General features: G+C 40.3%; 1 protein-coding gene across 4 annotated transcripts in view; it reads right to left on the bottom strand.

Moving 5' to 3' along the window:
* The window catches only part of CLCN1 (chloride voltage-gated channel 1), a 57,222-nt gene that overhangs the window by 14,204 nt on the left and 26,528 nt on the right, over window positions 1-16,490 (bottom strand). For all 4 annotated transcript variants that reach the window (XM_027899760.1, XM_027899757.1, XM_027899758.1 and 1 more), the window contains exons 2-10: window positions 15,907-16,057; window positions 15,280-15,411; window positions 13,881-14,009; window positions 13,641-13,774; window positions 12,971-13,048; window positions 9,048-9,126; window positions 6,738-6,863; window positions 3,342-3,426; window positions 1,217-1,318 (exon numbers count right to left, since the gene is read on the bottom strand). In XM_027899760.1, coding sequence (XP_027755561.1) covers window positions 1,217-1,318; window positions 3,342-3,426; window positions 6,738-6,863; window positions 9,048-9,126; window positions 12,971-13,048; window positions 13,641-13,774; window positions 13,881-14,009; window positions 15,280-15,411; window positions 15,907-16,057 — 1,016 coding nt within the window. The remainder of the gene's footprint in view (window positions 1-1,216; window positions 1,319-3,341; window positions 3,427-6,737; window positions 6,864-9,047; window positions 9,127-12,970; window positions 13,049-13,640; window positions 13,775-13,880; window positions 14,010-15,279; window positions 15,412-15,906; window positions 16,058-16,490) is intronic.

The raw sequence follows: 16,490 nt of genomic DNA, 5'->3' as shown, positions 1-16,490 counted from the left end.
GTTAATGTAATGGGAGGGATGGAGGAAGAGAGGGGGATGTACAAAATGCACAAACTTGAATATGCAGGGGGGAAACGTGTGTTTGCAATGATGTGTCGACCTATTGTCAAAAGCCAGTACCTCCTCCATTTCTCCTGATTATGCCGGTCTTGCTTCTTCATCCCCCATGCAATGTATCCTGTCCTAGTGAATTTAAATGTACATGCAGACACCCCCTATTGCGCTGAATCTTATGGGAAAAACTGCTTCTCTTTCCATGGAATTGCTGACCGTCACAATCCTGGGGAAGGTGTCCTTGGTAGCTAGTGGGTCTAGGTGTGCTGGGCCAGTGGGCCATAGATGAACAGCAGGCTGAAGCCATCTGTGTTTTCCTACTGCTGTGTCCAGTCCCAGTTTAGGTTTCTGGGTAAACTGAGACACTTCATGAGCACTAGGACAACACTAAGCTACCTCCACGTGCTGGATTAATCCTGTCATGTCTCCCCTGGCAAGTTACTGTGTTCATTATGGGAAGTGTTATCTGAGATGCTGTGGTATTCAGGAAGGGAAAATATAAACTTTAATTTCTTTCAGTTCAAGGACCTACAAAATTCTGAAAAAGTTTAAAGTAAATTCCCACTTTGCAGGCTTTGCTTCACTTCACTATTAACTTAATTTGATTGCCCTGCTGATGCTTATGGGTAATGCTAGATAATGAAGAAAGACAATTTGTTTTCCACATAAGAAAATAAGTTAGTTTGAACTTCTATTTATCTAGTAGTTTTATTCTGCTCAGGTTTGCAACTTGTTAAGAAATGTAGGCCCTCCCCACCTCTCATAGCATCAGATTTCTTCTGTTAAAGAGACTAAAGATATTTGCAGTTTAGCCATTTTTTCTTTTTCAGATTATAACTTTGGAGGTTAGGACTTTATTAGAGAGGGGGAAAATATTATCTATCTAATCAGTAGTTTTCCTTGTCCTCTTAATGAATATTACAGTCACCCTTCTAAACCAGGAAACAATTTGAGACAATTGGGGCTTATCAAGAAGAAATTCCAGTGCAGAAAAATTCTCCTGATGGTTACAGAGATCTTACTCTTATATGAGAGTGATTTCTCATATTTTTACTGTCTCACACTTGAAATATAATACCTTCCAGAAAGCATTTGTTACTATCCAATAGCAGTAGGGTGTAGAAATCTGGTCCCTAAAGAGAGTATCTTCAAAGGCACTCACTATTTGGTGAGAAACTGGCTCAGAGCCTTGTGACGCCGGATGCACAGGACCACTTGGCGATTGAGATAAACAAAAAACGCTCCAAGGAACCCAGAACATATGCTAATATGGAGAAAAATAAATAAAATCATAAAAAACAACAGATAATGCACAAACCATCAACCAAGAAAACAAGTTTAAGTGGTTTTAAGTCTTCAGCTGTTTATGAAGTCTTAAATGTCACCTGAAGAATTACTCCTACAGCAACTCATTTGAAGACATTGACTCCCTGATGAAAGGGAAGAGATTATTTTGGACCTCTTTGTCATTCACACTGTGATTTTACTGCTTAGATTTTCTCTTGCTTGGAGTGGGAAATCTCATCTAGAAAAATCTGTAAAATAATCTATAAAAAGTGATTGCAAGTTCTCAGTGGGGGCTGTCAAAAAGCAGCTGGACAAAGACCAGTATTATCAGAAATTAAATGTTAGTTTGGAACAGGAAATAGTAAAAATTAGGGAATTTGAGTCAGCAAAATTATATGCCTAAAACAAATACTAAAAGTAATAGCAACTCTTGTGCCTAAAGCAAAGTATGTCATCTCTATGATTCTAATCACCTGGCCTAAGTTTCTGATCTTAATACAGTAAAAAGAAATCATAGTTGGCTAAGAACTGGTTTTGATCCTTATACTCTGTAGCTTAATGAAGCCAGGATAAATAGGGCCTAATATTGCCAGGTGAAATAATTAAAGAACAAGAATGAAAAAGTCTACTTTTGAAATTTGTAAGGGGAAGCCTTGTTTTATGTGGCCCATAAATAATTCACATAATATTGAGAATAAACAGATAAGATTTTCATTCTAATAATTTTAAAAGTTAATGGATATTTCCTTTGTTATATGCTATGCATGCTTTTACCAAATCTCAAAGATTAATTTAGTATACTTAAAACATTGCATGTTGAAAAAATTCCTGCTTGATCATTTAAAAATTGCATAGAAACAACTTTAAACTAAATGTACATGTTCACAAACAAACATGTTCAGTGAGCTACTCTTACATACTTTAAGGAAGCACTGTTTAGAACTACAGTTAAAATAGACCAGGCAATATAAGTGTAAGAACTTCACAGTGAACTAAATTTCTCTAATACCTCATTTTAAAAATAGCTCTCTCCATTCACAACAAAGTAGATAACTATTAGTAACAAGAACTCCTGTATATCTATAGATTTTCAATATATCTGATGTCTTCAAAAAAATCCCACTTGAGTTCATATTCAAATAAATTAATAGGAAGGCAGCTTACTAAAAGGAGCTGGAAAACTTCAAATACATTCCTACTCTGGGATCCCGGTCTTGCAACAGAGTATGCTCACAACACCAGCACAGGTGTTTGTTCTTACAGTGCATTCCCTTCATTACTGCTCTGCACCGATTTCCCTGGAGCCTCTATCGAGCTCTAACCAGAGAAGTTTCCTCACAGCAGTTCCAATTTCAGGTTTTCTTAGTATTTCCAAATTTTTAGTCTTCTTAAGTTCATTCTTTCATTTCCCAGAACTTCATCCACAAATGAAACCAACTCAGATATCTCCATAAGCAAAATAAAACTGATGCTCATCTTAATAAATTAACCATTGTTCTCACTGAATCCAATTACAGTTCAGTTACCCTTGCCAGCATGCTGGGTGTACGAACTTCTCTTGAAAAGGATAACCATTCTGACCTGGTGAAAATGAAACTTCTGGTTAAATCTTTTGTCCCATTTTTGTCATGTGAAAAGGCCATACTTGTTGGATCCATTCATTTGGGGGTGCCATCAAAACAGTTAAAGGGCCATTCAGTAAATATACTCTCAGAACTTCAACCAAGTTAAACTTACTATTTTTTTCCCCCTTATAGTCTAATTTATAAAGAAGATGTATGGAAAGGAAGTAACAAACAGCTTGATAACATCCACATTTCCTTCTTTATCCGTTGTGCTACATAGGCACCATCTGAAGAAGGAATTCCAACAAGTAGAAGCCTTATTTGTGACAGCCAAAGTGTCTAAAAGTGATGTGTGTAACTATTTGGCAGAAGAATTCCTAACAGAGATCACTTTATAACTTTGTAGAGCAAAGAGTCAGTTTCCTGGCAACTTACCCTATTATAGCAAATGCTGGCAGTTCTTGCAGATCAAAGGGGAAATCCATACGGAAGTTTGTTCTGAACAGGGCTGTGATGGTGTCTGTGAGAGAACAAGGAGGTAGAGGAGGAAAGGTGATAAGGAAGTGAGAAGTTAAATGCCATAAACTCTAGGGGTAGGGACAAGGAAACTAGTTTATATGTGCTCCTGTGTGGTTTTATGACATTATATACAGTATTACAGACTGGCAGACTGCTCTGATTTTAGTAGTGCCTATTTCTGAGCACTTGCAACCCTAGATGGCATAGATTTGTTTTCAGAGACTGTATATATGTTTTAACTACAATCCCAGATTTTTAAAGGGTTTTTTTTTTCTTTCTTTCTTATCTTCTACCATCCATTCACTATTGCAAAAATAAAGCTCTGTTCACTATACTCACTGACTCTGAAAAGGTCTCTTTGCTGAGGCGGGCAGTGCTTCCATTATCTGGAGAAGCTGTTGTGATTGCCTTCTAGAAACAAAACTCAGATCCTCTCTGAAGTTACATCTGCAAAATTTTTGACTGGTACCAAAACAATGAAGGACTTAGAGATGGAAAAGACCAGCTAAGCCCCATCTTCTCCAGCTCACTCCTCATGGTAGTGTTGTCCTGCTAAAATGAAATATTCAAACCTGTCTTACTTTTATCTGGAGGTACATTATTGTGTGGAAGCAGTACATATCTGTATGCCAGCAGGTGAAGTACAAATTATCAGTTTAATACAGAGTGGAAATGCAACTGAATGAGAATGGATATAAATCCCAATTTGCCCTGGATGAAGGGATTATTTGCAAAATGAGGAAATAAAAGAAGCAGTGAAAATCTAGCATTGTATAGCAATGACAGGAGGCATTAATTACTTTTTAACTGTTCAGGCAGCACTAGGTTTAGGGCAATGATTTAATCAAGTCTCTGTGGGTTACATTAGCTGAGATAACTGCATGCTACTTTCCAAATTGGGAAGATCTTGTTCCCTGCCTCTTCATCGTGTTCATTCCCTCCCAGCTGCACTGTTCTCTCCCACCAGGCCCATTCCCACAGCCTTCACTTAGTTCTTTCATCTCATTGCAACTTGACAGAAAACCTATCTGCTCTTTTCCTGGATTAGTCCTCTGCCAGGAAAGTGAGTTGAATCAACTCTGTGTGTTGTCCAGCAAACATGGAGCTGGTACCAGGGAGGGGAATGGAAGATGGTGAAAAGCGAGATGTCCTCTTTTTTTGTTAAATCAGCCCAAAAAAGGGATCATCTCAATACAGTTTTAGGAAGCAGACAGTCCAAGCCACTAAATGACAATGCATTAAAAAGTATAGTAGGGCTCATTTTCGAAGAGTTTTGCCATAGGATGACCAGAGCAAAGGGAAACAGTCACAGCACTTAGTTTGAGTCTTTCTAGGTTCCCTCTCCACTCCCACAAGACAGAAAGAGCTTTCCACAGAAAGTCTCACCGCACCTGTCTTCATTCTCTTTCCTGAGTGATTAACCCATCCTGAAACTGAACATCTAAGCCCTTTTCTCTCCACTGGCTACATACTTGACCAGTTTAGAGCAGCTGCTCAATTCTTGCAAGGTTAGAAAAAGTAAAAAGAAATGAGAAAGTCTGGTTAATGTGAAGTCTACTTAAAAATAGCTTTGAACTTTAAAATAACACGTGTAAACACTTTAAAACAAGATGTAGAAGCGATCAGAAGGAGCAGGAGGAAGGCAAGGCATAAAACACTATAACAAATAAGATGAAAGTTCAGGACACGGTAAAGCAGAAGTTCTAAAAGTTGTAGAACTCCAGTCTTCCATTGCTGGCAAACAGGGGCTTAAGCTTCAGCAGTCAAAGAAAGTGGGCCAGATGTTATATGGAAAGTACAGATAATGGTGTAAAGACAGCCAAGAAAGCCATGAGTATCCAGAAGCAGGCAAAGATTTTGTGGGTCTAAGAAATAAAAGAGTTTTGGTGAGCTGCTACACAACTTAATTGCATCTGTCACTGATGTGATCGCTTCCCTGCCTGCTGCTTCCTGGTAGCAGGCATAACTGAAAAACCTTTGCATGAACAAAGACTGAAAAGACAGGGCTTGTAACTTCCAAGGGAAATGAACAAGAAAAGACATGAAATATAAGTTAGAGTAGGCATAATAAATGATCATAAAATAATAAATGACTTGGCTAGACAAAAATTTTTAGTTCCGTAATACAAGAACAAGGAGACTGGCAACAGAGACAAAGAAAACTCAGAACTACGAAAATGAACAATTTTTAATAGACAATTAAATCATGGAGCTTTTTAAGCCAGACAGTCAATGAAGCAGCCATTAATATGGATATTAAAGCTGTCTGGATGATTTTGAAGAAGGGACAGGAGTCAAGACGTTTCAGGATTAAGCTGATTTCTAGTGATTTGAGAGAGTAGATAAAGTGAGAGATGAGAGATTATCTCCTGTCACCTCCCTTTGAATTTCTTATATTTTTTTATGGAAAGAACAGAAAGACTGGGGGGAGGGGTGTTTTGTGACAAATCTAATGGTTGAATACCCCTGGGTTTTAAGCACTGTGACACAAAGATGTAGTCACTTTCTACATTCAAGTAGAAAGTATAGTCATTTCCTATATTCAAACCCCAAAAAATCCAGCCCTGTGAAGCCAAGAGACACAAATTACAGCTATTTTGACTAAGTAAACTGCCCACATGAAACTCAGATCAATGAAATAGATGTAACTGTAAGAATGATATAAAAAGGCATTATAAAGAAGACATGCATAGAAATGGCATCCTTCTGCACCAGAGCTCTATTCCTGCAGTGTCTGAGATGCTTTCCTGAACAAGCTTGCCCTGTGCTATTTCTGTCTGCACAAATGTCACTCTCATGCTTTTCAGTTACTTGAGACAGTTATTTTTTTCAGAACCTTCAGTCATATCCTACCAATCCTGTAGCCTCTTAACCATTTAATCATCTCAATTTTCTTGACTATTTGTTTTAATATTTTTAGTCAAGAGGTGACCAAAGTAGACCATGGGATTTCCATCAGATTGCAGCAGCATGCACCGGGGTAGGTATTGCATTCTCTGTGATGGGATATCTCTATATCTGCAGCCTTCATGTTATTTTGAGTAGAGGCAAAACTCTCACCTCAGGGGCCCTTTTGCTCTCCAAACACTCATATTCTGTCATTTATCAGTCACAGCCCCAGCACACTTAGGAATAGGTTAGGTTAGACAGTCTATGATAAGACACTTCTCTTTCTCTTCTCCTCTGTACTGCTGAAAGTCACATGTTATGGCAGAAGTTTCAAACATCATAGAACATTGTGGTTTTGAGAAAGATGGAAAGTAATGCATTAATACAGCAATTTTTGGACAAAGATAGTAGCTCTTAGCTTACCTGCATCCTTGTTCCAAACAGCAAGAACTCGAAAAATGAAGGCACTAAAGGTAGCTGCAAAGAAACCTCTCCAATAATTGCGCACAGCAAAGTAAGTGGAAGTGACCTCAATGCTGAAAAGCACCCCTAGGAAGAGTTGAAGAGGGAGTAAAGTTAAAATCAGAAGTGCAATGTTAGAAGCATTAGAGAAGCTTCTAAATAGCCTTCTAGAGCAGTGGTCTCCACACTTATTTGATCACATACCCCTATCAATAAAAGATTTTTGAGCATGTACCCTCTCTATTGCAAGTGTATTTATTTAAAAATAATATGCATGTATTACTGTACTAAAATATTATGTGCAATATAAAACATACACAAAAAGTAAATTTAAAAATTATGAGATGATAAAATAAAAAATTAAAAAATTTATTTGTTTTATTTATTAGTGGAGCAAAAACATTTTGTTCTCACCTTGAAGTATATCAAGTGCATACATCAAGAATGCTTATTTTTTCAAAAATAACTGCTAGGTAGCATGCTACTGACAGGTCCTGTCATCACAGAAAAGATCAGCAAATTCAGAACATTTGTCTTTTTTGTAAAAGAAAAATGTGTAACTGGTCTTTAAATTCAGTTGCCACGAGATTATCAGCAAATGTCTGTAGAATTTTCATGGTCACTCCTCCCTCTCCCCGTCATCTCATTACAAGCTATTGTAAAGATTCTACTGTTTCAGTCTTGTTTTTATGAAATGAAGCACATCAGCAATATGCTGCAGCACCTTCAGCATGTCTGGCTCCCATGTCTTTGCTGCAATAGCTCATCCATGAACACCATAGTGAATAAATTCCCAATGTAGTGCTATTAATGTAATCTTTCCACACAGTCTTTCTCTTAGTCCACTCCACAGCTTTTCCATAAACTACTTTTATTAAAGAAGTGATTTACTGTTGAGAACACAGCTTCTGTATTAGATCTTTCCTTCAGTGACTCATAGAAAGTAGTTCTGCATGTATTCCACTATTGAAACAGAATTTGGCAAATACCATAATGTGAGGCATTTCAGAAACACCTCTACTTTCATCCATCCAAACAGGAAGCTGCTTCCAGAGTGTAATTTGTATGGATATCCGTTTCTTCAAACCTTTAGCAGTGTTTCCTATGTATCTTTCGATAGCGTTTGCTGACGAAGGAATGCATTTTAGTTTGCTGCTCTATTGCCTTCTATTTATTAGTGCAGACATTTTTACCCTGGTAGGAAGAACAAGTGTTTTCTCAGTGGTATGTGGCTTTTTGTATTTTGCTGTGAAGCAAGAAAAACCTTCCTGTCTTCTACACATTTGTCATTAAGTTCAGTGAAATTTTGTACTGTATTGAATGACACATGACTTGACACATCACTAAAAAAATTATAGAGGTGGATGCTCAGATCTGGATGCTCAGATTTTAAATATCTTGCTAGTTCTGATGGCTTCATATCACCATTAGTGAACTTATCAAAGCACAATACACACTTAGGGTGAGGTTCATTATTAATGATAGCAGATGTAAATCCGTATTTCAAATAGCCTTTGATAATTTTGATTTTTTTGTCCAACTTCTTGTCAGGTCTGTTTAGCTGGCCACTGCTGTACCTCACAGTGTGGCTGAATAAGAGCCTGTACTAGAAGTGTCAGCTCTGCCATTTTCTTGTCGTTTGTCTGAGCTTGCATTATTAGTATTATCTTCAATCCATGGCCTCTTTACAGGGAGCTTTTTAAGCCACTTGTCCAATTTGTGAGGATTAGTTTAGTTAACACTAGATAATATAATCCATAAATCCACTTAATCCAATGTGGGCACATATTGATTGCAGTACATTGCAATATGCTGAAAGAAGGCAAATGATTGAGGCACCGTGGTCAACCCTCTGCTTTGGGAACAACCCTATGCCTCATGCACTGTATGTCATAAGTGGCCATATGACATAAGAGGGCTCCACTGCCAATACGTATACTTAATGTTAGCAAAGTTTAATTAATTTTTTGTATTAAAAAAATTAAAAATTCTTATATTTCCTTCCCACGCCAAATCGATCACCTTGTGCGCCCCCTGGGATATGCACACCCCAATTTGGAGACCACTGTTCTAGAGAGCCTTCCCCTCTTGCCTCCAGAAGGTGGACAACATGGGAAAAAAGACTGTGTCAGAGATGCTGGAGAGGTTGGTAACAATAAAGGTAAGCAAATGACAGATCAAAAATGTGGTGCAGGAAAGGGAAGAGGAGAGGAGGACTAGGCAGGAGAGGATTTAGATACCTGAGAGAAAGGAAACAGAACAGCCACTTGCCTCCAAGTGGTGTCCCAAAGCAGCAGCCAACGCCCACAGCACACCCCACAGTCAGGACATCCGTGTAATAATATGGCTGCTACTGGTGAAAGAGACAGAGAGACAGACAAACAGAAGAAAGAAGGAAAGAAATCAGAGAGTGAGTAACGAAATTGGTAGGTATGGCCATATAATGTCACCCAGCTCTGTCACCAGTCTGAGCTATAGCTATGCTTATCTTATTTCTCCCTTCTGGATGGCTTCAAAATATTCAGAAGACAAGACCTGGCATAGGACAAGCATATACCTGGAAGCACACATTCAAGACATGTGAAGAAGGCAGCATCTCATCTTCCATTGAAACATGCACATTTCTGTCACCATAAAAGAAATGTCTCATGGAAAATCTTCCAGAGAATGGAAGGAGCATAAGTAGTTTTCACTCCATCTCTTTTACTTCGGCAGGGAATCTCAGGATGCACTTGTGCCATAGACTGCCCCAAAAAACCCACCATGTGGGTCAGCGTGTACAAGGCAGGATCAGAGCAGAATGTGGACTCATGCTGAAGGTCCTTTCACACTGGTTAGGTGAGTGGGTAACAGATCACCTAGTAAAACACTGTGCTATCCTGGTGAAAACTATCATGAAAATAAAGGGAATTGGAAGGTATAAAAGGCAGAGTCTTTCTAAGATACTAGGCACCATTAACTTGTCATGGGCTAAACTGGCTTTTTATATCCATCCTCATTAAAACACAGGGTGGTATTTATCAGCAACAGTGCCAAGAAGTTATGCACCATGGGCAATATGATATGAAGTTGCAAGCTATATCCTGGACTAAGGTCAGCTGAAGATTACATGTCTCCCAGGTAATGGAAATCACATATGGCAATTTGGTGTGAATCCAAAAGAGGAACTATGGCCACAAAAACTGTTATAACTTTCACTTTGTTCCCAGACTACAGTGTTATCACAAACTCACAGCAAGTTTTAGTTTGGAAGGTGCTTCTGAGTGCTTCTCTGTCTCTCTGAGCAGAGATGGACTAGAGCCAAGGTTAGACCAAGGGTTCTAGGATCAGGGTGCTATGTGAGCCCTGAACATCTCCAAGAGTGGAGATCCTCTAGCCTCTCTTGGCACTTGTGTCACCCTGAACCACCTTTTGGGAAAGGGAAGAAATGTTTTTTATGCAAAGATAGAATTTCCCTTGTTGCAAGTTGTGCCTGCTGTCTCTCGTTCTTTCACTCTTCTCTGAGAAGAGTTTGACTATTTTGTCTAAAATCTCCTTTAGCTACTGAAGAGAGTAGTTAGACCACTCCTCATTTAGCGTTCTCTTTTCTTCTCTAGCCTCTCCCAGTGAACTATGTATCATGTGTCCTGCAGTCTCTATGTCGATTCCAGGTACAGAGAAAAAACCCCAAGAAGCATAGGGTTCTACAGAAGGTTTTTTAGTTTTAATTTGTTTGCTTTTTTTTTTTTTTTTTTTTTTTTTTTTTTTTTTTTTTTTTTTTTTTTTTTTTTTTTTTTTTTTTTTTTTTTTTTTTTTTACCATTAAGACAGATGCCATTCCCCTGTATACTACCAATGGTTCCACCTGACTGTGGTCTAATCCTTGGTTCTGAACCTGGTTTCTCTCAAGGTTTTTTGGCAGACTGACAAGTTTTGCCTTGAAGCCTCAGGTTTCAGGTCAGACTGTCTGCAACTTGCTGTATTACCCACATACACACAGCTCTCAGCCTCTTTCTTGCTGAGGCTGGTTTTCTTCCTGGCACATCTTTTCTCAAGTTGCCAATTGAAGAACCTCTAATTTGTATCTGACAAACTACATTCCTTTTTTTAAATAGCCACCCAGAGTAAAGATCATTATTATTGTTGGTGCAAGACCATGTTGCATCTGTCAGATAATCATCACTCATCCATTTGAAGACTAACAGGAAAGTAGTGTAGTGATGAAATACAGCCAACCTAGAAAAAACCATAGCATTTAAAAACTCCTTAAACTTACAGGTACAATAACCATGGAGAGAGGCTCCAGGCAGTGCACAGGGAGGGAGGGAAGTGAAATGAAGGCACAGCAAAGAATGGAGAATGTTTTAAAGACAAATTATTTATGAATATATTTCCACTGCTTTAGGAAGAAGTTAAGTGCCTCTGGTACATGTGTTGTTTAAAGAAATCCCATGATTCAGAAGACTAGTACAAATATGAGGGGGAGACATAAATTTCCACGTTTCTCCTCAAACTGGGATTACAGAAAGGTGGGAAGGGACCACTGGAGTTGTCTCCTTCCACTGCCTGCTCAGAGTTCTGCTAATTTCAAGGCTAAATCAGGTTCTTGTCCAGGGTGAGTCCTGAACATCTCCAAGGGTGGAAATTCCCTGGAAACTGAGCATCTATGCCAGTGCTGAATCACCCCTGGGAGAGTGGAACATAATTTCCTTGAACATAGTCAAAATTTCCCTTGTTGCAAGTTGTGTCTATTGTGCCTTGTACTATGTCACTCTGGAAAGAGCCTGGATTAAGCTTTGCTAAAACCTCCCTTTAGGTGGTTGATGACATTGGTTACACCATCCCCCTTTAGCCTTTTCTCCTTTAGGCTGAACAAACTCAGCTTCCTCAGCTTCTCCTCATATACCATTACTCCAAACTCCCAACCATCCCATTGGCTCTTTTTACCCCTCTTCTTCAGTGAGGAGTCCAAAACTTCACTTACTGGTGTTTCTGTTCTCCAGTCCATTGATGAAGTAAGTTTCCAGTTCACGTTATCACTTCCTGTCATAATTGCCATTGCCTCCTGCTCTACTGCTACTCCTTACATTGAAGTGTTTTTTAACTTCCATTCTCTACTCAATCCTTATTGACTTTCTGGACAGCCCTTGGTGCTCTCCAGGTGAAACAATGTCCATGGCAGGCAGGGACTGAACAAGCTGCATCATTAGAAATCAGCACATTAATAGGTGTCACTTAACCTTCCCTTCCTTTTGCTGTCACCAGTTTCACATGAAAAGAAAGAACTCATTGCTAGAGCAGGAAGGTATCTGTGGAGAAGCTTTCCTGAGAGCAGGAAATCTCACAGCAAGAGGCTAAATGACTTGTACACTAAATGCCACATATAGGAAGACACTTGCCTCCAAGAGGAGCCCCGAAGCAACATCCAACTCCAACTGCGCAAGCCGGCACCAGGAGGTCGAACTGCCTATGCACATTCTGGAACAGAGAGTGCAGCCAGAGACGGGCATGCTGGGGTTAGAGGGAGCAAAGCCAGGGGGTTAGGACCCAGAATAATGAAAATAAGCAACAGCCAGCAGCAGATTCAGTCACTGCTATTACAAATAGCAGGCTCTACACGCTTTAGTGCAGTCTTTAGTACTGTCAGCTGGTCTTCAGCAGTGACATCTGGTCCTTGTGTGCAGACACTCAAGTAAAACAGCCCCTCCAGCTGTTGTATTACACAGTAAGATTCTGCTAAGACCCTGCAGGTAAGGGAGTTCCTACATATAGCTATAAGTGCAGTTAACAGATTTTTTTGTACAACTAGTCAACACAGTGATCAGCCTGCAGAGGCTGGTCTGCAACAGCAAAAGCATAGAGATGGTGTCAGTGTCTATAATTAGCAATGCTGTATAAATTTGGCTTAAAGACAAATTGATCTTTGTCTGCAGCTACTTTTTTTATACAGACAGTTATCACAGTGCAAAAGTAGCAGCATCGAAAACTTGTCAAATACATATTCCTAATCAGCCTCTGCGTAATTGAAAGGTAACCTTGGTGGTCCTAGACTGTAAATCTGGCCTCCCACTACCATTTTGTTTGGCTTGTATTTTGCTGCTCAGCAGTACAGTGAATTTCAAAACATGTTTTCTCTCTGTTCTGTGGCCTACCCATACTATCCTGTGTCTTAGGAGTTCAGCCTGTGGAAGAGCTATATGCAGAGACGTGCCTTACCTCATACACACCACAGAAGATTGACATGAACTTGCTGAGTACTGCAGCACAGATACTGGCAATATGAACAAAAGGACCCTGCAAGAGAAGAGAAGGAGGATATAAGAGAGGGTTACCCTCTGGTTACTGATAACCATTTAGCTATTGAAGGCCTCATAATTTCTCTTCAGCCATCTCAGCCAGTCAGAGAACCAATAGGGTTGGAAAAGACCTCTAAGATCACAGAGTCCAACTGTGAGCAGCACCCTGTTCACCACTAGACCATGTCCCCAGATGCCACAACCACTGAGCTTTTGAATTCTTCCAGGGATGGTGATTCCACCGCTTGCCTGGGCAGCCTATTTCAATGCCTGACAACGCTTTCAGTAAAGAAGTTTTTCCTAATATTTAATCTCCCCTGGTGTAACTTAAGACCACTTGCTCTTGTCCTGTCATTTACTACGTGGGAGAAGAGATCAGCCTGCACTTGGCTACAACCTCCTTTCAGGTAGTTGTAGAGAGTGACAAGGTCCCTCCTGAACCTCCTTTTTTCTAGGCTAAACCACGCCAGCTCTCTTAGCCACTCCTCAAAAGACTTGTGCTACAGACCCTTTAATCTTCCTTAGTCCTCCAGTCTCCGTGTATTTTCAGGACTCTGCTCACTACTGCATATGGAAACAGCAAAATTTACCTCTTTCCCCACAGGCATGCCACTTCCAAGCCCCGCTGTAAGGCTCACAACTTTGGCCACAAAAGCTTTGAGAGTGAGATATTCCTTGAGGACCACTCCCCTCATAATGGTCTTGAGCTCTGGGATCCCAGACCCTGAAAACAACAGCAGAGCAGGAGATGATGAACTTAACCTGCAGGCAAATGAAACAAGAAAAACAAGACAGACAGAAACAGATCTTGCCATGCCTTCTGCCCTCACCAACAGCCTGCGGAGAGACGAGGTGGCAGACAATGGCCGCAAACAGAATGAGAGCAAGTGGATATGCAACCCACACCACATACTGTAGAGGAACATTTGGGTGCAGCTCTCTGTACATCCACTTGTAGGCTGTAGACAGAAAAACAGAGAAGTTGTCAGTAACCACAGCTGCTCCAAACAGGTTGGTGCACATCAAAGAAACACACACTTGCAAACGTGCCCACGCTAAATTTCCCTGAGAAATGCTACCCTAAAGTCCTCATTTCCTAAGATAAGCCTTGTTACATTTTGAATTCCCAAATAAAGCAGGCATTCTGGAGGAATGGCTAGAAGACACTATTAATGCCTGTGCCTAAGTGTGGCATAAGAAGAGGTGGGTTACAGGCAGTTGTGAGGTTGAATCACTGTACAGTCTCTTTTCATTTGGTAACCTGACTGTCTTATGTGTCTCCTGAAGGAGAATAAAGTGGTCTACCAATCTTTAAAAGCTCTGATTATGATTTGCTTTCTAGAGCAGCAGCATGAAGGAAGCTGTGCCAACAGCTATTAAAACAGCAGTGGTACCTTTGCTCAGCCAGGCACCATAGCAGGAGCTGCTGAGAATCCAAACTGAACTGCAGCTCCTGTGCAACTGTGTCTTCTCTGCCTGAGCTGGCTCCCTGCACAGTAGGAGACTGAGACATGGCCAAGGGAAAAGGAAAAAAAACCAACCCAAAGGACTCAGCTGCAGAAAGTAAAGGATAGGGAATCTCAGAGACTGGTAGACTATACCAGACTCCTGGTAGATGGGAAAGTCTGGGAGGAACCTTGGGTGAAGGAATATTGGGAGCTTTGAGGAATTGCTGTGTCTGGTGGAAATCAGCAGCCAAGCGGAAAGGATTGATGTGCATGTGCCAGTAAGGGATGGGATACTGAAGGTAAGGACGAAGGAACAGTGCAGTTAAAAGGATGTGGGCAACGCTGTGTGTGCGTCTGCACACTGAGATAAGGGGCAGGGGGCCTGAAAAAATCTTGTAATTTTTATAGCTGGGAAAGGGGAGACAGATCACAGGAAAAATGCAGGGAAGGGATATAAGACATATGACCACAGTACCACTTCCCTGTGCTCCTGCATATTCAAGGGAGCAGAAGGCAAGGGGATTTAAGATGTCTTTGACTCATTATACACATATCCTTTGTTTATGCCCACTAACTTCCAAATTTTTCCTCCAATCTCTTTAATGAATCTCTTCCTAGTTAACCTTTACTCTACTATGTTGCAAGAACTTCAAACTTCCCAGGCAGCAAGGGGTGAGGATGTGTACTGATGTTGAAGGAGGAGGAACATTGGTCACTGGGCTTTATATAAAACATTTTTATCATTTACAGTTTGCTTTTGCAACACCTGAATGGGACCCACCCTGTAGGCTCTTCGCACTGGCATAATCCATTCCCCAGCTCACCAACGCCATGACCAGACCCAGGAGAACCAAGAAAATCCAGTCCTCTCCAAGCTTCTTGGTAACATATTTCTGCACACGTTTAGCACAGGCTGTGGAGGGAAGAGTGAACCAGAAAAACTGAGGCAGAAAGATGAAGCGTATGTCTACCTCTCATATGCTTAGAACTGACCAGAATCAGGATTTATTTGGAAGCATTATGGGCTTAGTGTTGAAGGACTGGTGCCCATCCCTCTCTCACATAGTTATGCAAAAAAATAAAAGGGGAGTGTTTGTGTGTGAGTGAGGACACATAGGGTGGAATTTAACATCTTGTCCACTAGCAGCAAAAGTGTGATACAAGGAAGTCCTTTTCATCTTGTTACAGAGATCTGTTGTGGAAAAAAATATTATTATTATTATTTTTCATTCCAAACAGATCTTGGCTCTTCCTAGGATGAAAGCTCCCATGAAGAAGTTTTTTCTTCCAATCAGATTCCTTTTCCTTGCCCCTATGCTTTCACCAGTCACAATTGCTTAAATTCCATCTCTCTGGCTGGCCTACCCAATATCTGGTCATAGGGTAATGAAAGATGAATTCTCCCTACCTTGACATTTGGAATAGTGTTCTTCTTTGATCTGTACTTGACTGTCACGTTTCAGGGGTCTTCCATTGTTCTTTTGGGCCTGTTTCTTCAATAGGTTTGCTGCTTCCTTCTCTGAAATGTCAGTTATCTGGTCTGTGTATTTGCCATAAAGCTAGAGGAGCAGAAAACAAGAGAGATCAAAAGAAAAGGTAAGGTAAATGCTCCTTTACAGGTAGCATTAAGGACAAAAAGGCAGATCGATCTACCAACAGTCCGAGATGCAGGCCCAAATGTACCCAAGGAGGGAGACTGAAACAGAAACTCTCAGACACCTGCAACTAACTTTTCTTTTTTCTTTCTAGTTGCCCCTTCCCAATCTTTCCAAAACCTTTTCGTCTTCTTTTTGGGAGTACAAGAATATGGTCACAGAATTCTCATTGTTTTCTAATATCCCAAGAAAAAGCTGGCTGTGGTCTAAAGAGATTGAGCAGACTTTCTGGAGGTATAAAAGAAGGTCAAAAGAGTTCACATGAGGCTGCCATCCTCAGAGCTGTCTCACAGATTTCAGCAGCACTGTAAAACATCTCTGAAGGTTTTGAGAGGTA

Source organism: Empidonax traillii, unplaced genomic scaffold (assembly GCF_003031625.1).
Source record: "Empidonax traillii isolate 1590-97213 ecotype Southwest subspecies unplaced genomic scaffold, ASM303162v1 scaffold688:size580741, whole genome shotgun sequence".
Classification (NCBI taxonomy): Eukaryota; Metazoa; Chordata; class Aves; order Passeriformes; family Tyrannidae; genus Empidonax; species Empidonax traillii.
This window is presented reverse-complemented; position numbering and strand designations above follow the sequence as displayed.